Source organism: Scyliorhinus canicula, chromosome 16 (assembly GCF_902713615.1).
Source record: "Scyliorhinus canicula chromosome 16, sScyCan1.1, whole genome shotgun sequence".
Classification (NCBI taxonomy): Eukaryota; Metazoa; Chordata; class Chondrichthyes; order Carcharhiniformes; family Scyliorhinidae; genus Scyliorhinus; species Scyliorhinus canicula.
In genome coordinates this window covers 119337238-119358590 of record NC_052161.1, presented here as the reverse complement: position 1 = coordinate 119358590, position 21353 = coordinate 119337238, and the positions used below count along the sequence as shown (strand labels likewise).

Here is a 21353-nt window from a genome sequence, read left to right as displayed (position 1 = left end):
AAATTTCTCAGAATGTTTTGTACTTCCATTACTAGAGGAAAATATATTCCCAGGATTATTGAGAACAGAAATGTATTGTACAATACACCAGAATTGTTACAGTATTTGTATTCAATATATACTCAATACTGTTAATAATCAATAATGGCAATTTTTAAAGCACCCAAACTATTCTTGAACCAAATTTGTTTGACTCCAGGTGTTAGAAATCTTTTTTTAAAATAATTTTTATCCAGTTCTTAAAGTTGCAAATCCAATGCGCAGCGTTGACAGGGCAAGCTCTTAAACCATCTCACTGCTTGTGGTCTCCACAAGAGAGACATACAAGATCCAAGCTGACAAGAAAAGGCAACGCATCTCATCTTGGGTTTGATCTGACGCTTGATCTTAGCCAAAAGGCTTAGAAGCGGTAGAAATCAACCCAGCAAAAGTCCTGGATTCTCCTGTTCCCAGAGAGCAGAGACCAGAGAGCAAAAGAAACTCAACGTAATGCACTCTCCTAAAGCTAAACCAGACAAACTACTACCCCCCCCCCCCCCCCCCCCCCCCCCCCAAATGCCCAGTAAAGCTGTACTTCAAAGATGGGCCGACTGCAGCTAGTTAAAGAGAAAAGCACAACAATATCAGCAGTTACCACACAGCATCAGGACTTCAGTCACAGGCCCAACTATCTCCATGCAAATTTAGTTGGAGGAGTTAAAAAAAATCCTGTCTTGCAATTCGTTAAACAAAAACTGGACCTGGGTGACTACTTTAAAAGGTTAGCTTGGCAGCAGAAGGTTGGGAAGGTAAGATGCTTCCTAGACATTCTCAAGTTCTGTTTTAAAAAGTTTTTTTGCAACTCAACTTCAGAAAATGTTTTTTCCTACTACCTGGTCAGGTGAGGGAGAATTCTAACTAGTACCAGTTAGACAGGAGCAAGCTGGATGAAATAGATGGCTTAGAACCATTTTAAAGACTTTTACCTACATAAGCAGCCTATACATTTATACACATACACACTTATGCACAACACAGGCACACAGATACATATGTAAATACATTAATACAATAAAATTACTTTTAGTATAATGGAATTACACAAATCCCAGAACTTTAAACTCTTGTGCAATCAAATCCGAGGTACGATAAAACCAAGGAGATATCTGCGAACACTGCTCAGGTTGGCATACTGGGTAGGATTAGGAACACCAGGTGTTTCTTTGGCGTATTCCTCACACAGGGAACCAATGGAAGAAAAAGGGTGACCAAAATGTAAAACCTGTCTAATAATGGCAGACAACCAGGAATAAAGCCCTTGGCACCACAATGAGCCAATCCGTACTCTGCTTAGGGAGAACAGCAACTTTGTGCTTTTTGGAGGAAAACCACTCAAGGTACAACCTCTCCAACTTGCAGACTCTGTATTAAGTTAAGTGGATAAAACATACGCACTGTCAAAAATACTGGAAATAGGTGCCGTGTCGATGCTGGAGCTCCTTTCAGGAGAAACGTCCTGCATTAACAGCCTCAAGTTTTGAAATCACCATGCATATCTCACTGTCTCCTCTTCGCCGACGCTATGCTGTAGTGTCAGGGTATGCCATCTTTTCGTTGGCAGCATTGGGATGGTGGGACGTACCAATCGTAAATATAAGACAGTCTCACTTTAATTTCTTCTTTGCACAGTTTCCCTTCTCTTTGGAGTGTCTGATACTTTTCCAGCATATCCTCAATGCTCTGCTTGTGTGTCACAATGTACTTGTTATTGCATCCGCGCGATTTGTACTCTGTATCAAACCGTGGGTCGTGTAGGCGTTTGACGTCTACAGGCGCCAGCCAGGCCCCCAAAGAGACATCCTCACTCTGCCACACCTTCAAGTAATCAATGTTAATTCGAATGTAGTGCACCAAATCAGCAGACAGGACATAACCACCCCCTAGGGCATAGGGTAAGTAATAGTCACACAAAACCCAAGTGCTCTCCTTCCATTTTCCACCAGACTTAACTCTTCCTCTTCCAGAAAAGAACCCCCAGTAGAGTTTCTTTGGCTCTTTTGCCTTCAGTTCATCCTTAATGATATCTAACCTTGCAAAAGTGTCATCATCTGCTTTCAGCACAAACTTACAGTCAACATTTTGGTCTACCCAAGCGTACATGTGAAGGATCTTATTGGTAAGGTTTTCGTAGGAGTCCCTCAAGTCCGGGAGCAGCAGCAGATCGTGGTGCCGGGCATTCTCCTGCTCCAGGTTCTGAACTTCCTCCGCAGCAAGCCCACTGGTGCCAATGGCAAAGTAAGGGAGGATTTCCGGGTCCCGATTGGCCAGCCACGTGCTCCTGATGATGCTTCTCCTCTCTGTGTACTTGGGCCCGGTGGTGATCATCAGCACAAGGAAAGCCGAGAGGTCTTTGCTCCTGCTGTGGCCTTGACTGTCGCTCCGTCTTTCGACCCCGTGAGGTAACCCCGGGGATTTCAAAGTCTCCGAGGTGCATTTAGCCAAATAAATCAGCATCAGTACAAACAAGGACAGAGTCGCGACGCCAAGGGCTGTTTTGTGGCGACAAACAAGCCGCACTAGATTCATTGTGCAAACGCTTGAATCTCTGGAGTGCTTTCAGCTGGAGGGGATAAAAAAAAATGAAGGTTACAACAGGAAGCAAGATTCTCTCATGCTAATAAAAAGCCTGATTCTTTGCCATCAGCCCACTGCAGCAAGCGTACCTTTGACTACTCTCTGAACTCAATTACTAGATGTTCCTGATTTCATGTATGTTGCTTGTTTTTATTTATCTCCTTACAACAGTAGCTTGTGTGAGCAGCATTAACTAATACAACTAAATTAGCCAAGAGACAGCCAGACACATAAATCAAACATAGGCTCATAGATGCCGGGAATAAGATGATATCACCTCGCTCCTGATTTCTAAAACAAGGGTCTGTGCCGGTTCAAAATTAGCTTTCAGTCTGCAGCTCTTTCCCGATATGTTAGTCAGAACCTTTAGGACAAAAAAACCCTCAAATATTTATCACCTTTGGATGAAATTGAGTGTATTGCTATTCTTGGGAGCTGCTATCTAAATCAGCAAGGAGGCTGTTATCAGTAAAACCAAATCAGCAACTTCCCGGAATCTCATGGGCATTGCATTAACAAGTCAAAGCAAGTTCATTGATGTCGAATCTCTTGCTGGCAAAGCCAATTAACAGGTAGGTCACCGTTACCCCAAAAGGGATACTGATACACTGGAAATCGTTCAGGAGAGAAGATAGGGTTCATGTATTAATAATGATTGAGGATACAGGAGAAAAGACTTGAAGAACATATGATTCAGGTCCTAAATAAAGGGTATGACTATTGCTTAGGTAGATCAGCTATATATCTTTTTTTAAAGTTAGAGTACCCAATTCATTTTTTCCAATTAAGGGGCAATGTGGCGTGGCCTATCCACCTAGCCTGCACATCTTTGGGTTGTGGGGGCGAAACCCACGCAAACACGGGGAGAAGGTGTAAACTCCACATGGACAATGACCCAGAGCCAGGATCGAACCTGGGACCTCGGCGCCGTGAGGCAGCAGTGCTAACCACTGTGCCACCCTTATCAGCTATATCATGTACAGTGAGTTCAGAGTTACAAAATCAAGCCTTGACCAAGATTAGAATTTTTAGCACCCAAGTGCCAGGAATGGTTAATCCCAACTCAAAGGGCTCTCTTGAAAAGAAACTGGATCATTGTTTGTTGAGAAAGCAGACCAGGCCCTTAGAACAGAGTTTTTCAAACAGCGGGTTGCGACCCACGGGAGGGTTGCAGAGCGATCAGTCGCGGCATTCCCGATTACGGGGAAAACGCTCAACGGCTGTGACCGGCTTAAGAATACTGGCTGCAACTGGCTCTTAAATTCAGAATGCCGGCGAGTGATTTGGCAGAGTTCCTGCATTTGGAAAAGATCAAGTTCACCATTCGAGGGGTGAACAGGGATTTACCTTGAGGTGGAAGTTGTTTATTGACTTCTTTAAGTGGTATTGAGTCATTGGGGAGTGGGAGGGCTGTTGTTTTTTTTGTTTAGGTGGGGAGGGGGGTGGGGGTGGGGGGTTGGAAAATGGAGGCAGATGCCGAGGTGGCTGCAAGCTGAGTGGGGGGTGGAATTTGTTGCCGCGTTTGGCTTCTGTAATTTTGTGATTATGTGTACATTTAAAATGCCTTTGATCAAATGTTTCTTTAAAAAAGTATGCCAGCTGTGACTGGCTTTTCAATGCGAACGATGGAGTCTTCCCACCAGAAGTGGGGCGACTCCCCACCCTATCCCCGTAACCCCACCTAACGTTTGGACACTATAGGGCAATTTAGCGTGACCAATCCACCTAACCAATACATCTTTTGGACTGCGGGAGGAAACTGGAGCACCCGGAGGAAACCTACGCAGACACGGGGAGAACGTGCAGAGTCCGCACAGTGACCCAAGCCGGGAATCGAACCTGGGTCCCTGGCGCTGTGAAGCAACAGTGCTAACCACTGTGCTACTGTGCCATCATCTCACAGGAGTGGGATTGTCAGCATAATGGTTGTCATTTAAAAGCCTCCTATATGAATGCAATGTTGAGTGATGTTTATGAGAAGCAATCACTCCTCTATTGCCATTACTGCGGAGTTGCTCAAAAGAATAATGCTCAAACTGCTTTCAAGGAGCCGATGTGATTCACTGAGTTACCTTGACACATCAGCCAGTTTCTTTCAGAGAAAATGGTTTTAGAATGGAGAAATGTGTACAGCTGAGAATTAACCAATGTGCAAATGGAAAAGACCTTGCATTTATATAGATAGTCCTGTACAAGGGACATCATAAATTGCCTTATAGCCAAAAGAAATCCTTTAGAAATCTAATAATTGTTACGATATAGGAAACAGCACCTTTGCTCCTCCCCTTGCGTTGGTGGCCCGGTTAATCATACTGTGAGAAGAAAAATAAGAGGTATAAGAGGTCAGTGTGCAAAATTAAAGTGCATGGGATTGGGGGGTAATATGTTGGCATGGACTGAGAATTGGTTAGCAGACAGGAAACAGAGAGGAGGAATAAATAGGTCCTGGAAGGCAGTGACTAGTGGGGTTCCACAGGAATCAGTGCTTGGGCCCCAGCTAGTCACAATATACATCAATGATTTAGACGAGGAAACCAAAAATTATATTTCCAAGTTTGCTGACCACGCAAACTTGGTGGAAATGTGAGTGGTGAGGAGGATGTTAAGTGATTTAGACAAGTTGAGTGAGTGGGCAAATATATGGCAGATGCAGTACAACATGGATAAGTATGATGTTATCCACTTCAGACAGAGAAACAGAATGGCAGAGTATTATTTTGGTGATAGATTGGGAAATATTAACGTATATAGGGACCTGGATGTCCTTGCACACCAGTCACTGAAAATAAGCATGCGGATATAGCAAGCAATTAAGGCAGCAAATGGCATGTTGGCCTTCATTGCAAGAGGACTTGGAACACAGGAGCAAGCTGTACAGGGCCTTGGTGAGATCACACCTGGTGTACTGTGTGCAGTTTTGGTCTCCTTTGCTAAGATAAATTTGCATGGAGTGAGTTCAGTGAAGGTTCACCAAACTGATTCTTGAGATGGCAGGATAGTTGTACGAGGAGAGATTGTGTTGAATGGGCCTGTATTCACTGGAGTTTAGAAGAATGAGAGGGGAACTCATTGAAACGTATAAACCTCGGACAGAGCTGGAAAGACTGGATGCAGGATGATCTAGAACAAGGGGTCACAGTGTCTGGATACAGGATTGGCATTTAGGACTGAGATGAGGAGAAACCTCTTCACTCAGAAGGTGGTGACCCTGTGGCATTCTCTGCCACACAAGGCCAAGTCACTGAATAGGTTTCAGAAGGAAATAGATTTTTGGACTCTAAACGTGTCAAGGGGCATGGGGAGAGTGCTGGAGTATGGTATTGAGATAGAGGATTGGCCATGATCATACTGAATGGGAGTGCAGGCTCAAAGGGCCAAATTGCCTACTTCTGCTCCTACTTTCTATGTCTCTATGTTTTTAAAGATTTAAAAAAGACTATTTTTAGATTGGAGGTGAAAATAGCATCTTGCTTTGTTAGGGCACTCAAAAGGGTTAATACTACACCTAGTATAGAATACAGACTAAGTGTCAGGTTAGTACTGGGAAATCTGTATGAAGAGAGAATGCACTGGAATGAGGTTAGGAGTAGGAGAGCTGTCAGGAGGTTGCAGGTTTAAGGGTGCAACGTGCGGGCGTGTGCAGCCCCAATTGGAGGGTTCTAAAACTCACCACTATTTATGGGGATGTACGACGAGGCTGGAGTATAATCCCAAGGTACCAACTGGGTGGCTGCGAGGGTCGAGCACTCAGCTCAAGATCCTGCTTATGACTGTTGTGGAAAGGGACCAGGTGGGCCGCAGCAAGAAACTGGCAACGGGGTAGCTGTAAATGGGTTAGGTGGATAGAGTGGACTCTAAATATCAGTCCCAAGCTGCGAGCATTGTGTGCAGGGGTGCCAGAAACCTAGTTTGAAACTGCCCAGAAAATAGAGAACGCAGGTAGGTTATCTGTCTATCAGTGTTATCTATTTTCAGGGCTGTAATATTGACTGTTATAAGTAAATTTTGAAGTAAACTAATGATCTTTGCCCCTCTCCCAAATGCTCAATTGTTCTGAATCTATTCTATTCCAGATCTTATGGTCTTCCATGTGATATTTTCCACAGGTTGGAAGGACAGTCACTGCCACAAAGATGGATTAAAATTCTCACAACAAATGGCCCACTAATTAAGCCAGGTCCTAACACTGACAACTGCAGCTTGGGATTTCCTACCTGCATTCAGCAGCCGCCTGATGTGGTCAGTGGCTTCACTGTTCATTAGTGACAGATTCTAGTGGCCTGTGCTAAACAGCAGTCCCGCCACTGCCGGTTCAAAGTCCTTCATGATTCTGATGCTAAATTTTGCTTTTACACTGCACACCAAGAACCCACTAATTAAATGCGATCCAATATCAGAATGGTATTCTATATTCTGTGAACTACAGTGCATAAACATTCACACAGTTTTGTTATTCAATGCAGCATAATATAATTCAGCACTCATCCCCAATCAGGCAACAGTAGTCACATTTGGCTCAGCAACATAGTAATGGGCAGCACAGTAGCACAATTGGCTAGCACTGTGGCTTCACAGCACCAGGATCCCAGGTTCAATTCCCCGCTGGGTCAGTCTGTGCGGAGTCTGCACGTTCTCCCTGTGTCTGCATGGGTTTCCACCGAGTGCTCCGGTTTCCTCCCACAGTCCAAAGACGTGCAGCTTAGGTGGATTGGCCATTGCTAAATTGCCCTTAGTGTCCAAAAAAGATTAGGAGGGATTATTGGGTTACGGGGATAGGGTGGAAGTGAGGGCTTAAGTGCGTCGGTGCAGTCTCGATGGGCCAGATGGCCTCCTTCTGCACTATACGTTCTATGTTCTATGCAATATTCAATACAGCACTATTATTACTCACTACGCTGCATCAGCAGCATTATTCAGCAGAGAACAGGATTCTGCCTTAGAGGTAAAAAGCAGAGTGTGTTTTTGCTGAAAAGATTCTGGTGTACAATGCTCAGCTTGGGGTCAAATAGGACGCCGGGGTTGCAAACAGTTAAGTTCAACATGAGACAGCAGCGGCAAGGGAGAAGATAGAATCGGGGGCAAGCGAATGGAGCTTGTGACAAGACGATGGCTTCAGGCTCTCCAACATATAACCACGTATCCAATACTAGATGCCGAATACATTGAAGGGACAAGATTGAGGTCGAGCTGAGTGTCAGCAGTGTGTGTGTGTGGGACCTGACTTCATATCTTTAGATGATGTTACTAAGAGGTAGTGTGTGGATAAGGAAAGCAGGTCAAGAATAGACCCTTAAAGAGGGTTTGAGAAGTAGCAGGGCAGCGTTGCTGGAGATACTGTAAGTATAATTAGAAAGATAACAAACAAACCAAGCAAGAGCAGCTTCACACAGCCAGACAACATAGAGGAGAGGCACTGAGGCATGTGCAGCTGGCCATGTCAAAAACTGTACGAGAAGGATAGTGCACTGTAGTCACAGTAAAGAAGTATTTTATCTGTACCCCTGATTAGGGATGTTTCAGTGCTGTTACTGGAGACATTCAAACATGGTGTTGCACAAAAGCGAAAGATTGTTATGGATTTGAGAAGCAACAACATGTTAAAGGAGCTTGGAGACAAAAGAGAAGCTTGGGCTGTCATTTGTAAGAATAGTGGTTAGCACAAATGCTTCACAGCTCCAGGGTCCCAGGTTCGATTCCCGGCTTGGGTCACTGTCTGTGTGGAGTTTGCACTTTCTCCCTGTGTCTGCGTGGGTTTCCTCCGGGTACTCCGGTTTCCTCCCACAGTCCAAAGATGTGCAGGTTAGGTGGATTGGCCATGCTAAATTGCATGTGTCCAAAATTACCCTTAGTGTTGGGTGGGGTTACTGAGTTATAGGGATAGGGTGGAGATGTGGGCCTGAATAAGGTGCTCTTTCCAAGAGCCGGTGCAGACTCGATGGGCCGAATGGCCTCCTTCTGTACTGTAAATTCTATGAATCTATGAATCTATAAACTGAATAACAAAAATTCTGTATTATCCTGAATAATAATATTGGATCTCCCCAAATAATACTGAACTGTTTGAATAATATGTCTTGAATTATATTGCAGTACACAGAAATATCACGTGTATGCTTATGGAAGGTCGTCAATCTGAAACGTTAACTCTGTTTTCTCACTCCACAGTTCCTACATCGTCTGCTGAGTACTTCCAGCATTTTCTGATTTGATATTAGCCCTTTAGGTTTAAGGAGACAGCTGATAGTGGAGTAACAATGGTGGGGTTATCTTTTCCCTCCAGGATCATCTCATAATTTGACAAAGGAGGGGAACAATCGTATCTGTGTGATCCAACAATGAGTGGTTAAACCGGTTGGTACGCCAGGCTTGTGCAAGATTGGATATCTGAGGGCAAAGATGGGAACCACACAAGGATGAACGACTGAGGTGGGAGGGAGTAAGCTTTGATGTACTGGACAAGGTCACCATTGAATGTGGCAGTGAGGGAGCAGGTAAGCAGATCAACAGCTGAAGCAGTGATGTGGGTTGGAGACATGAGACCAGCAAGGGCTGCTGATGCCCTTGAATACAATTTTGAAAGTAAGAGTGGAGGCAATGTCGAGGGGGTTTGTCACGTCGAAGGATAAACGAGCTTATGCCAAGGGGGAAAAAGCTGGACAGTAACGAAATCAGAAGAAAAAGGGCACGAGACGAGATGGAGATTGAAACCACTGAGAATTATGCCTAGCTCAATGCAGGAGGAGGGAGATTGTCTCCGTGAGCCACTCAAATGGGCTTTGGAGGATTTTGATGGCAGCCAGGGAACTGGAACAAGAGGAGGATTCAGGACTATTCACCACAGTGACAGCTCAATGCACTGCAAGATTATTAGACTCGGCATTATTATTCAGGAAAATTCAATCAATGTTATTCACGGCACATTATTATTCAGGTATTAAAATTTAAAACATTACCATTCAGGACAGTGTAGTACCATCATTTAGGGCAATATTATTCAGGACACTGCAGCATTATTATTCAGGTGAGTGGAGTATTACTTGAGGCACTGTGATATTATTTAAGACATTATTATTCAGTGTGACTTAGATGTCAAGCATTATTTAGGGTGATGCAGTATTGAGCTGAGCATTATTCTTTGAAGGCAGTGCTGTGATTATGGGACATTATCAACCCAGACTGCACAATATTGGAGCACTGTGCTGCACAACATTATTATTCTGCACTGACCAACTTTGATAAAATGATGGAGATCCCGCCACTTACCGCTCCATTGGATTCTGACGGAATGAGGCCGACTGCCCGACAGAGGCCGTCGATCATTCAGAGAGACCGCCCGTCCAGCGGCTCTCTCACAACCGCTGCTGCCGCCTCCTGGGCCGCGATACCCGGGGAAAAGCGCAGCAGCGACACCATCCCCGTGGGCAATGGCCCGCGCATGGTGGGGGGGGGGGGGGGAGACGTGATGACGTATCCGCGGGCCGTGACGTTGCGCCACCTGCCCTCTCCGCTGGGACCCACCAGCCGCATCGAGCATGCGCCGCCTGTCCGTGGCAGGAGGGGTGGGAGAGGCGCTCAATAGCGCCACCGGTGGCCGGGAGGACTTGCCGGATGAATTCCATTCACACCGTGGTGGAGTTTTGTATTTTTATTCTCCATCAGTGGTGGCAAGGTTTTCAGCTTAGGCCCTAAACTCAGGATTTCCCTTCGTAAATCCCTCTTCCTGAAATTCTACCTCTCGGTCATCTGACAAATATCTCCTTGTGTTTGCAGTAAGAAGTCTTACAACACCAGATTAAAGTCCAACAGCTTTGTTTTGAATCACTAACTTGCGCTCCTTCTTTTTTTTTTAAATACTTTTTATTGAAGAAATTTTTCAGAGTACAAACATTTTAACCCCCCCTACATTTGAATTATATCAAAACAAAGTCAAACCCCCCTACTTAACAAGAATCCCCCCCCAACCCCCCCCCCCCCCGCCTCCCCCCCCCCCGCCGACGCACCGGCCGCCAGACCATCTTGTCGTTTCTGGCAGTGTCCTCGGGCAGGCCTTGCCCGTGACACCACCAATACCGTGTTTCCTTCGTTGTTATCCCCCCTCCCCCCCCCTCCCTCCCGCCCGCCCTCCCCTCCCCTCCCGGGTTGCTGCTGTCACGACCCCAGTTTCTATCTCTGATCTAAGAGGTCCAGGAAGGGTTGCCATCGCCTGAAAAACCCCTGCACCGACCCTCTCAGGGCGAATTTGATTCTTTCCAATTGGATGAAGTTTGCCATGTCGTTTAACCAGGTGTTAACACTTGGAGGCCTTGCGTCCCTCCACTGAATCAAGATCCTCCTCCGAGCCACCAAGGACGCAAAGGCTAATATTCCAGCCTCCCTCGCCTCCTGTACCCCCGGCTCCACCCCAACCCCGAAGATCGCAAATCCCCATCCTGGCTTGACCCTGGACCCCACCACTCTCGACACCGTCCCTGCCACCCCCTTCCAGAACTCCTCCAGTGCCGTAACTTGCGCTCCTTCCTCAGGTGAATGTCAATATGTGCAATCTTCTTGGAAATCCTCTCTTCTTTGAGCCGGCAGTTTGCGGTGTAGACAGGGCCGGCCCAAGGCACCGGCAACTCGGGCAGTCGCCCGGGGCGCCATGTGCTAGGGGGCGCCAGAGACTCGGGTCCCGCGCATGCGCAGTTGGGCCGGTGCCAACTAGCGCATGCGCGGTGGCCGCCCTCCGCCCCCCCCTCCGTCCGCCCCCCCCTCGGCCCCGCCCCCGCCCCTGCCCCCCCCGCCTCGCCCCCCCCCCCCGCCTCCGGGCCCCCCCCCGCCTCGGGGGCCCCCCCCCGCCTTGGGCCCCCCCCGCCCCCCCCCGGCCCCCCTCGGCACGCCTCAGCCCGCCCCCGCCCCCCCCGGCCCTCCCCCCCCCCCCCCGGGCCCCGGCCCCTCCCCCCCCGGGCCCCCTCCCCCCCGGCCCCTCCCCCCCCCGGCCCCCCCCCCCCCCCCAGCCCCGGCCCCCCCCCCGAAGGGCGCCGAAGTTCAGCTTGCCCGGGGCGCCAGCAACCCTAGGGCCGGCGCTGGGTGTAGATGGTAGCCATGATATGGAGATGCCGGCATTGGACTGGGGTGGGCACAGTAAGAAGTCTAACAACACCAGGTTAAAGTCCAACAGGTTTGTTGCGAATCACTAGCTTTCGGAGGGCAGCTCCTTCCTCAGGTGAATGATTCACCAAAAGCTAGTGATTTGAAACAAACCTGTTGGACTTTAACCTGGAGCAAGACATCTTATTGTGCCCGCCCCAGTCCAACGTCAGCATCTCCAAGTCCTTGGGTTTGGTAATTGCATCTGTGAACATATTTGGGATGTTTTATCGTGATGAATGTGCTATATAAATGCGGGTATTTGTTGTATGTGGGTACCTCTTCCTTGCTCTTTCAGTTTATTTGGCCCCCAGGTTATATGTTTTTCGTTTTATTATTTCAAACCAGAGCTGGGTGCTCTGCAGCTGTTCAGTGTTCTCCTTCGCCCTGGAACCAGGGAGGCAGCACTCCACTCTGGATTCATATCTGAGGCCACAGAAATGCCTATCTACCCCTTAGTCTCAAATCACCTATCACTACTGCTTTTCCAGGTTTCTTTATACCCCTGTGTACACTGAGCCACTAATTGGCCTGTGAACTTGGCTCTGGCGGCAGTCCCCAGGTGAACCATCACTCCCATCAATATTCATAAACTGAATACTAGTTGGAGAGTGGGATGCGCTCGGGACTCCTGCACCACCTGTCGGTTTCTACTTGGTTGTTTCGGTGGTCACCCCATTCCCTCACTCCCTGTGTACTCTTGAGCTGCAGGGTTACCACATCTTTACATGTGCAAACAAGTACGCTCTCAACCTCACAGATGCACCATAGTGATGGTAGTTGCTGCTCATCTCCCGCAACTGGAGTTCAAGCTGCTGCAACTGAAGCTGATTACTGCACAGATGATTATTCCAGACACAGGAAATGTTCTGTAGTTCCCACATAGGACAGGGTGTGTACTCTAGAAGTTGGGGTAGCCCTGCAATTTCTTTATCTGTTAGTTATAACCTTGCTGCTGCTAATAAATCTTTACCCATATTAATAAACCTTACTACTATTCATACTCCTTACCAATATTAATAAACCTTACTATTGTGGGTGGCACGGTAGCAAGGTGGTTAGCACTGTTGCTTCACAGCGCCAGGGACTCAGATTCAATTCCCGGCTTGCGTCACTGTCTGCGCAGAGTCTGCACGTTCTCCCGTGTCTGCATGGGCTTCCTCCAGGTACTCTGGTTTCCTCCCACAAGTCCCAAAAGACATGCTTGTTATGTAATTTGGACATTCTGACAGAACGTGGATCATACAGACCCATTTAACTGCTGAACGTGGATGCAAAAATACTCGCAAAGGTGCTGGCCAAAAGGCTGGAGGGCTGCGTACCAGAGGTGGTCGCAGTGGACCAAACGGGCTTTGTCAAGGGTAGGCAGCTCACAGCGAACATCAGGCGGCTGCTGAATGTGATAGTGACCCCCCCCCCCTGCGGGGAGAGAACACCAGAGATGATCATCTCCCTGGACACAGAAAAGGCCTTCGACAGAGTCGAATGGAAATACCTTCTCGAGGTACTGGACCGGTTTGGGCTCGGAGCGGGATTCACTGCCTGGGTGAGGCTCCCGTACTACGCTCCCAAAGAGAGTGTCCGAACTAACACTACCAGTTCTGAATACTTCCAACTACAGAGAGGAACAAGACAGGGCTGCCCCCTGTCCCCACTCTTGTTCACGCTAGCGATTGAACCCCTGGTGATGCAAAAAGCTGGAAGGGAATCTGGAGAGGAGACAGAGAGCACAGAGTCTCAGTCTATGCAGATAACCTGCTCCTCTTTGTCTCAAAGCCACAGGAGGGACTGAAGGCAATCCTGCAAATACTGAAAGAGTTTGGAACCTTCTAGGGCTACAAACTTAACCTGGGCAAAAGTGAGACATTCCCAGTGAACCCAAAAGGGGGGGGACAGAGCTGAAGGGGCTCCCGTTCAAAACGGCCCAGAACAGATTCCGTTATTTGGGGATGCAGATAGCCAGAGACTGGGCACAGATCCAAAAGTGAAACCTGACCAGCCTGGTGGAGGAAGTAAGAAAGGACCTTCAATGGTGGGGCTCACTCCCACTCTCCCTAGCGGGGAGAGTGCAGATGATCAAGATGAACGTACTGCCAAGGTCCACGACCATGCGGAATTTTTCCCCGGTCTTGACGACCACCACCTGAGCTCTCCAGGGGCTGTTGCTGGCCTCTATGATCCCCTCACGTAGCAGCCTCCGGACCTCTGTTCTGATAAACACCCTGTCCTGCAGGCTGCACCGCCTGCTGTGAGTGGCTACGGGTTTACAGTTCGGAGTGAGATTGGCAAAGAGTGGAGGGAGATTTGCAGCGTGGCTAGGCTGCAGATGGTGAGTGGGGGTAGGGGTCCGACGAAGCTGAGGGTGAGACTTGAGGTTACACTGGAAGTCGAATCCCAGTAAGAGTGGGGCGCAGAGTTCGGGCAGGACGTATTGTTGAAAATTAGAGTAGCTAGCGCTTTGGATCGTTAGGGTCGCGACGGTCCACCCTTGGAGGTGAACAGAGTGGGAGCCCGAAGCGAGGGAGATAGTTTGCCGTGCAGGAAAAACAGGGAGCAAACAGCTGGTCTTACCAGATCTGGGTGTACGAAGCTCTCGGTGCTCCCGTTGATTTTAACGGTCATCATGGAGTTGCGGAGGTGTTTCGGACGCGACTGGTCCAACGTGACCATGCTGAGTTGTGGGTAGTCGGCGCTTGATCAGCTGTGCTGGAGTGGCCCCGTGATGAATGCCCGCTAAGGTCGCAGTCTTCAATCTGGGTTGCTGAGTTTGGAGAGGATGGAGCCCAAGATGGCCGCCCCCATGAGTTGCACATGGCCGGCCGCATGGAGGAGGATTGCCAAGATGGCCGCCCCCATGAGTCGCACATGGCCGGCCGCATGGAGGAGGATTACCAAGATGGCCGCCCCCATGAATCGCACATGTCGGGAGGGGGCGGAGTCGGCATACAGGCCGCAGCATTTCAGGGCCTGCGGGCCTGTGAATTCAGGGAACAAGTGCTTTGAGCCATGGGAGGGTTAGAGGCTGGGGCGGAACGAGTGCTTTGAGCCGTGGAGGGTTAGAGGCTGGGGCTTTCTTCGCCAGACACACTCTGGCATAGTGTCCTTTTCGCCCGCAGCTGCTGCAGGTCGGGTTGCGGGCCGGGCAGTGCTGCCGCGAGTGCTGATTCTGGCCGCAAAAGTGGCAGGCTGGGGCAGCATTGTGGCTGGGTGGCTGCCCGGCGCAGGCCTGGGGGAGTCGCTGGTCGGGGGCCCATGACGGGGTCCCGGTGTCCGCGGGGAACGAGGTGAGGCTGCGGAAGGAGACCTCCATAGTGGTAGCAAGTTCAACAGTCGCTTCAAGATTTACAGCCCCCTTTTCCAGCAGTCGCTGGCGCACGTAATTTGACCTAAGGCCCGCAACAAAGGCATCGCGTACAGCAAGTTCTCTATGTTCTGCCGCGGTAACCGCCTGGTAATTACAGTCACTAGATAAAGTTTTAAGCTCTCTCAGGAATTCTGCGAGCGATTACATAGGCCGCCGGAGGCGAGTAGTGAACACATGTCGTGCATAGACTTCATTAACAGGCCTCACATACATTTTGTCGAGTAGCGCTAGGGCCTCAGTATACGAACTGGCAGTTTAGTTGAGTAGAGATTCTGTGGCTCACCCTCACGTGCAGTAGGCTCAGTTTCTGCTCCTCCGTTGTTTCGGCTGTGCTTGCTTCCGCCAGGTAGGCTTTAAAACACCGGAGCCAATGAGAAAAAATTTCTTTTGCCTCTGCATCCTGTGGGTCGAGTTCCAGTCGCTCAGGCTTGAGGGCTGATTCCATGATTGATCCTGACTGTTCCCTAAGTAGATTAAATTGATGAGACCATGTATTCACTAGACACGTGCTTTGAGATATGAACAGTGGTTTTAATCTACTTACTACAGAGCCAGCCTGTTACACGTTGAACTCTCGATGAACTGGTCGGCTGGCTCTGGGCATCGATATTTATACAGCAGTCCAGGGGGAGGAGCCGTGGGCGGAGCCAAGGGTGGAGCCCTGTACAAACTCCTAAGCATTCCCAGAGCTACTCCCCCTAGTGGTCGGGCAACGCAACTGCGCTTACAATCGTACGGTCTCATATATGTATCACAGTGTGAATGACAGAGTTACATTCACCACACACATGTCGGGTGGGGGCGGAGTCGACATACAGGCTGCAGCATTTCGGGGCCTGCGGGCCTGTGAGTTTTGGAAGCGAGTACTTTGGGCTGTGGGAGAGTTTGGTGAGGGGGATTTCTTCACCAGGCAGACCCGGGCATAGTGTCCTTTGCGACCGCAGTTGCTGCAGGTCGCGTTGCGGGCCGGGCAGTACTGCCGTGGGTGCTGGGGCTATCCGCAAAAATGGCACACTGGGGCTGCGTGATGGCTGTGTGGCCATGTGGCTCAGGCCTGGGGCAGTCACTGGTCGGCAGCCCATGACGGGGTCGCGGAGTCCGCGGGGAACGAGGTGAGGCTGCGGAACGAGACCTCCATAGTAGTGGCGAGTTCTACAGTGTCTTCTAAGTTTTGGGCCCCCTTCTCAAGCAACCGCTGGCGCATGTAATTGGATCTGAGGCCTGCAACAAATACATCGCGGACAGCGAGTTCCCTATGTTCTGCAGCATTTACAGCTTGGTAATTACTGTCCCGGGATAAGGTTTTTAAGTCTCTTAGGAATTCGTCTAGCGATTCTGTGGGGCGTGGCGGCGAGTAGTAAAAACGAGGTGCGTGTAGACCTCATTGACGGGCCTCACGTACATTCTGTCGAGTAGGGCCAGGGCCTCTGTACATGAGCCGGTACAATTAAGTTGAGTAGATATACGATGGCTCACCCTTGCGTGCAGTAGGCTGAGTTTCTGCTCCTCCGCAGTTTCTGTAGTGCTTGCTTCAGCCAGGTAGGCCTTAAAACATCGGAGCCAGTGTGAAAAGATTTCTTTCGCCTCTGCATCCTGTGGGTCGAGTTCCAGTCGATCAGGTTTGAGGGCTGATTCCATGGTCATTCCTTACTGTTTCTTAAGACGATTAAATTGATGAGACCATCAATTTGCGCGACACGTAGTTCGAAGCGAACAGTGGTTTTAATCGTCTTACAACAGAGCCTGCCTGTAACAAGGTGAACTCTTGATGAACTGGCAGGCAGGCTCACAACAGCAACCTTTATACTACTGGTTAGGGGGAGGAGCCATGGGCGGAGCCATGGGTAGAGCCAAGGGTGGAGCCCAGTACAAGCTCCTCATCTCCCCCTATGGGTAGAGCTGCGCAACTACACATGATCTGATACAAGGTACAGGCTCAACACATGTTCTACAATACAGTATGGATTATTAGTGTTTATAATTCACCACACCCTGCCAGCTCCTTTGCCATCTGCAACCTTCCCATTGACCTGGGGCACGACCTGTCCACCCTCGGCTCCAGTACACAGTTAAATCCACCTCCGATAATCAACTGGTGCGTGGCTAAGTCTGGAATCGCTCTCAATAACTCCCTCACAAACCCCACATCGTCCCAATTCAATGTGTATACATTCACTAACACTACCAGCATCCCCTCCAACACCCTGCTCGCTATCACATATCTCCCACCCAGGTCCCTCACGTCCCTCGCACTCACAAACCCCCAAGTTTTTACTCACCCCCATGCGACTTTGAGTCACACCCCGAGTGAAATACCTGGCGCACCCATCCCTTTCTCAGCCTGACCTGGTCCCTCACACGGAGGTGCGTCTCCTGCAGAAAGACCATCTCTGCCTTAAAACTCCTCAGGTGCGCAAAGACCCGAGAACTCTTCACCGGTCCATTGAGCCCAGCATATTTCTTGTTATAAGCCTTACCAGAGGCTTAAACCTCCATTCCCTTCTACCGCCCGCCATCGTCCTCTATCGGCTCTATCCCCTTAAATTTTGCCTGGTATCAGGCCCATCCTTCTCCACCCCTGACCAAGATTCTTCTCCATTCCTGCCATGTCTCCATCCCCCCACTCCCCCTCCGCCTTTTGGCTATCCCTCGTGGCCATCTCCCCCACCTCACTCCCGTTCACCAGCATTACCTGCCACTGTGGCAACTCCTGCCTAAAGGCTCCTCCTATTAACCCCCCACCCTCTCCTCTTTGATCTGTGTAAGTGGCTTCCCATGGACCTCACCCTCCCCCACCCAAAGCCACAGGTCACCTCCTCCAAAAAATAAACACCTCCACAGGCAGCAGGAGGAGGGGGGGATTGGGGGGGGGGGGGGGACAGTTGCCCCCTTACAAACATATACCATCTGCAACAAACATTTGACCCAACGAAAACTCTCCCCCTAGGAAAAAAAGAACCCCCCCCACCCTCCAACCCCCACATTACCCGCATCCACCAAACTCCTCCATTGTGCCAGCTCCTCCGTCTCCCATTGAAGTTCAGTTCTCCTCCAGTTTGTGCTCTTTAATAAAGTTATTGGCTACCTCTGGGGTTTCAAAATAATACTCTGGCCTTCAAAAGTCACCCACAGTTTTGCCGGGTGGAGCACCTGAACCTAATCCAAATCGATAAATCACCGCCTTCGCCCTGTTGTACCCCGTACGCTTTTTCCACTCCAATGCCCTGATATATTCGGACCTTGTTCCCTTCCCATTCACAGTTCCGTTTCTCCCCGGCCCACTGCAGGATCTTTTCCTTTTCCACAAACTTGTGGAGTCTTACAATCACCGTCCATAGCAGCTCCCCTGCTCTCTGCTTCTGCCTTAGAGACCTGTGTGTCCTATCCACCTCTGGGGCCTTCTCCAGCACCCCCTCCACCACCAGCCCCGCCGGCATCCTTGAGGCACTCTTGTGTCTTGTGTCACTCGTGCCTTCCACACCCTCAGGCAGGCCAACGATACACAGATTCTGCCTTCTAAATCTCTTCTCCTGCTCTTCCACCTTCGCTTTCAGCGTTTTGCAAAGGTCTCCCAGGAGCCCCACCTCTGCCTTCAATGCCACCACCCAATCACTGTGGTCCGACATCACCCTCTCCATCTCCCAGATCTGCGACTCCTGTGCCTACTAACACTTCTCAGCTCTTTCCATCAAGCCTTTCAGGGGTGCAATTGTCCCTTCAATGGCCTTTGATTGGTCCCCTTGCATCTCGCACGTGCTGACGAAACGCTTCTCTAATAAAAGCCATCAACTGCTCCATCTGGGGCTTTCCAACCTGCACTGGCCCTTCCCCCTCCGCCATTTTTCCACTAGCTGCTGTGCCACAGGTCTCTTCCAGAAACTTGGCCAAGTCCTTCACCTTCTTCTGCCAGGTCTGGTAACCAGCAGACATACCACTCCTGGGGGTAACTTCTCCTCCACACCTGCAACTCCACTTTGCCGTCAAAATGTCTCCTGTTTTCAGCCAGGTCTTCCATTTGGGGCTTGACGCTAAGACCAGAGGGGCACGATCATGATTAACAAACGGGTTAAATTTGAGGCGGACAGAACAGTTGCGGATGGGGATGGTAGATTTCCCATGGTCCGGGGCAAGCTTGAGGGGGTGAGGGTGGTCCTAGTGAATGTTTACGCTGCAAACTGGGATGATGTAGATTTCATCAAAAGGCTGCTGGGGAAAATCCCCATCTTGGATTCGCACAAGTTGATTATGGGTGGGGACTTTAATACAGTCCTCGAGCTCGACCGGTCGTGCTCCAGAACGGGCAGGGTCCCGGCAATGGCAAGGGAACTGAGAGGGTTCATGGAACAAATGGGGGGGGGGGTAGACCCCTGGAGAATCAGCCGGCTGACGGGGAAGGAGTTCTCGTTCTATTCACATGTTCACAAGGTTTATTCTCGTATTGACTTCTCTATTATGAGTAGGGACTTTTTGGAGGGGGTGAGGGATACAGAATACTCGGCGATCACTATTTCGGACCATGCTCCACATTGGGTCGACCTGCTGGTCTGCAAAGAAAGTTACCAGCGCCCACAATGGAGGTTAGAGGTGGGATTGTTGGCAGAGGAGAGGGTGTGTGAGAGAGTGGGGAAATGCATGCAGGACTACCTGCAGGTCAACGATACAGGGGAAGTCTCAGCAGCGGTGCTCTGGGAGGCACTGAAGGCGGTGGTGAGAGGGGAACTGATCGGTGCTCTGGGAGGCGCTGAAGGTGGTGGTGAGAGGGGAACTGATCGGTGCTCTGGGAGGCGCTGAAGGTGGTGGTGAGAGGGGAACTGATCGGTGCTCTGGGAGGCGCTGAAGGCGGTGGTGAGAGGGGAACTGATCGGTGCTCTGGGAGGCGCTGAAGGTGGTGGCGAGAGGGAAACTGATCTCAATCCGAGCCCATAGGGACAGAACGGATAGGGCAGAGATGGACAGACTGGAGGAGGAGTTGACACGGACAGATAGGGAATATGCGGACTCCCCTGAGGTCAGAACTACATAGGGAATGACGGAGACTGCAGGCGGAGCTGGGAGCGCTATCCACTGGGAAGGATGTAGAGCAACATAGAAAGGCCAGGGGCGCGGTGAATGAGTATGGGGAGAAAGCTAGCAGAATGCTTGCACAGCAACTTAGGAAGGGAGAGGCGGCCAGGGAGATAGGGACGGTAGTGGACGGGGCAGGGAACCGGGTTGGAGACTCGGCAGGATTGAACAGGGTATTCAGGGACTTTTACAGTAAGCTGTATACCTCGGAAACCCCCATGGGGCCAGAGGGGATGAGGCGCTTCTTAGATGGGCTGACCTTCCCAAAGGTGGGCAGGGGGATGGTAGCGGGGCTGGGGGCCCCGATTAGAGCTGAAGAAGTAATGGGGGGCCTGAAAGCCATGCAGTCGGGTATCCAGTGGAGTTCTACAAAAGGTTTGCGAGTATACTGGGGCCGGTGCTGGTTAGGGTGTTTAACGAGGCGAGGGACAATGGGGTGCTACCCCCGACGATGTCGCAAGCCACCATCTCGCTGATATTAAAATGGGATAAGGATCCGGAGGTTTGTGGGTCCTATAGGCCAATCTCCCTGATTAATGTAGACGCTAAACTGCTGGCCAAGATCCTGGCGTCCAGAATCGAAGACTGCGTACCAGATGTGATTGTGGAGGACCAAACGGGGTTTGTTAAGGGCAGGCAGCTGGTAGCCAATCTCAGAAGGCTACTCAATCTGATTATGATGCCCCCGGAGGGCTAGAGGTGGAGGTAGTGGTGGCAATGGATGCCGAAAAGGCTTTTGACCGGTGGAGTGGGACTACTTATGGGAGGTGCTGGGATGATTTGGGTTTGGAGAAGGCTTGTGGACTGGGTTAAACTGCTATATCAGGCCCCGGAGGCTAGCGTAAGGATGAAAAGGACGACATCTGAGTATCTTAGACTACACCGCGGGACAAGACAGGGATGCCCCCTCTCTCCACTGCTGTTTGCGTTGGCCATAGAACTGCTGGCAATTGCTCTGAGAGCGGCAAGGGGATGGAAGGGAATGGTCGGGGAGGGGATAGAACACAAGGTCTCACTATATGCGGATGACCTGCTTTTGTATGTGTCAGATCCAGCGCAGGGATGGACGGGATTATGGAAATACTCGGGGAATTTAGCCGGTTTTCGGGCTATAAGCTGAACACGGCAAAAAGCGAGATGTTTGTGGTGCTGGCATAGGGTCAGGAGAATAGGCTGAGGGAGCTAC

At 50.1% G+C, this 21353-nt stretch overlaps 2 protein-coding genes across 3 annotated transcripts in view; both read right to left on the bottom strand.

The window, feature by feature from the left end:
- Positions 1-10014, bottom strand: part of sdf4 (stromal cell derived factor 4) — a 121117-nt gene extending 111103 nt beyond the window's left edge. For both annotated transcript variants that reach the window (XM_038774000.1, XM_038774001.1), the window contains exon 1: positions 9877-10014. The gene's annotated coding sequence lies outside the window, so the exon portion shown is untranslated. The remainder of the gene's footprint in view (positions 1-9876) is intronic.
- b3galt6 (UDP-Gal:betaGal beta 1,3-galactosyltransferase polypeptide 6) lies at positions 551-10049 on the bottom strand. The gene is made up of 2 exons (XM_038774003.1): positions 9877-10049; positions 551-2599 (listed from the first exon to the last, which is right to left on the bottom strand). The coding sequence occupies exon 2, from the start codon at positions 2563-2565 to the stop codon at positions 1573-1575; it is 993 nt and encodes a 330-aa protein (XP_038629931.1). The 5' UTR covers positions 2566-2599; positions 9877-10049; the 3' UTR covers positions 551-1572.
- Between the last annotated feature and the right edge of the window lie 11304 nt (positions 10050-21353).

Excerpts from the sequence above, each read along its gene's own strand:
- b3galt6 (XM_038774003.1), bottom strand. The coding sequence starts at position 2,565 with ATGAATCTAGTGCGGCTTGTTTGTCGCCACAAAACAGCCCTTGGCGTC.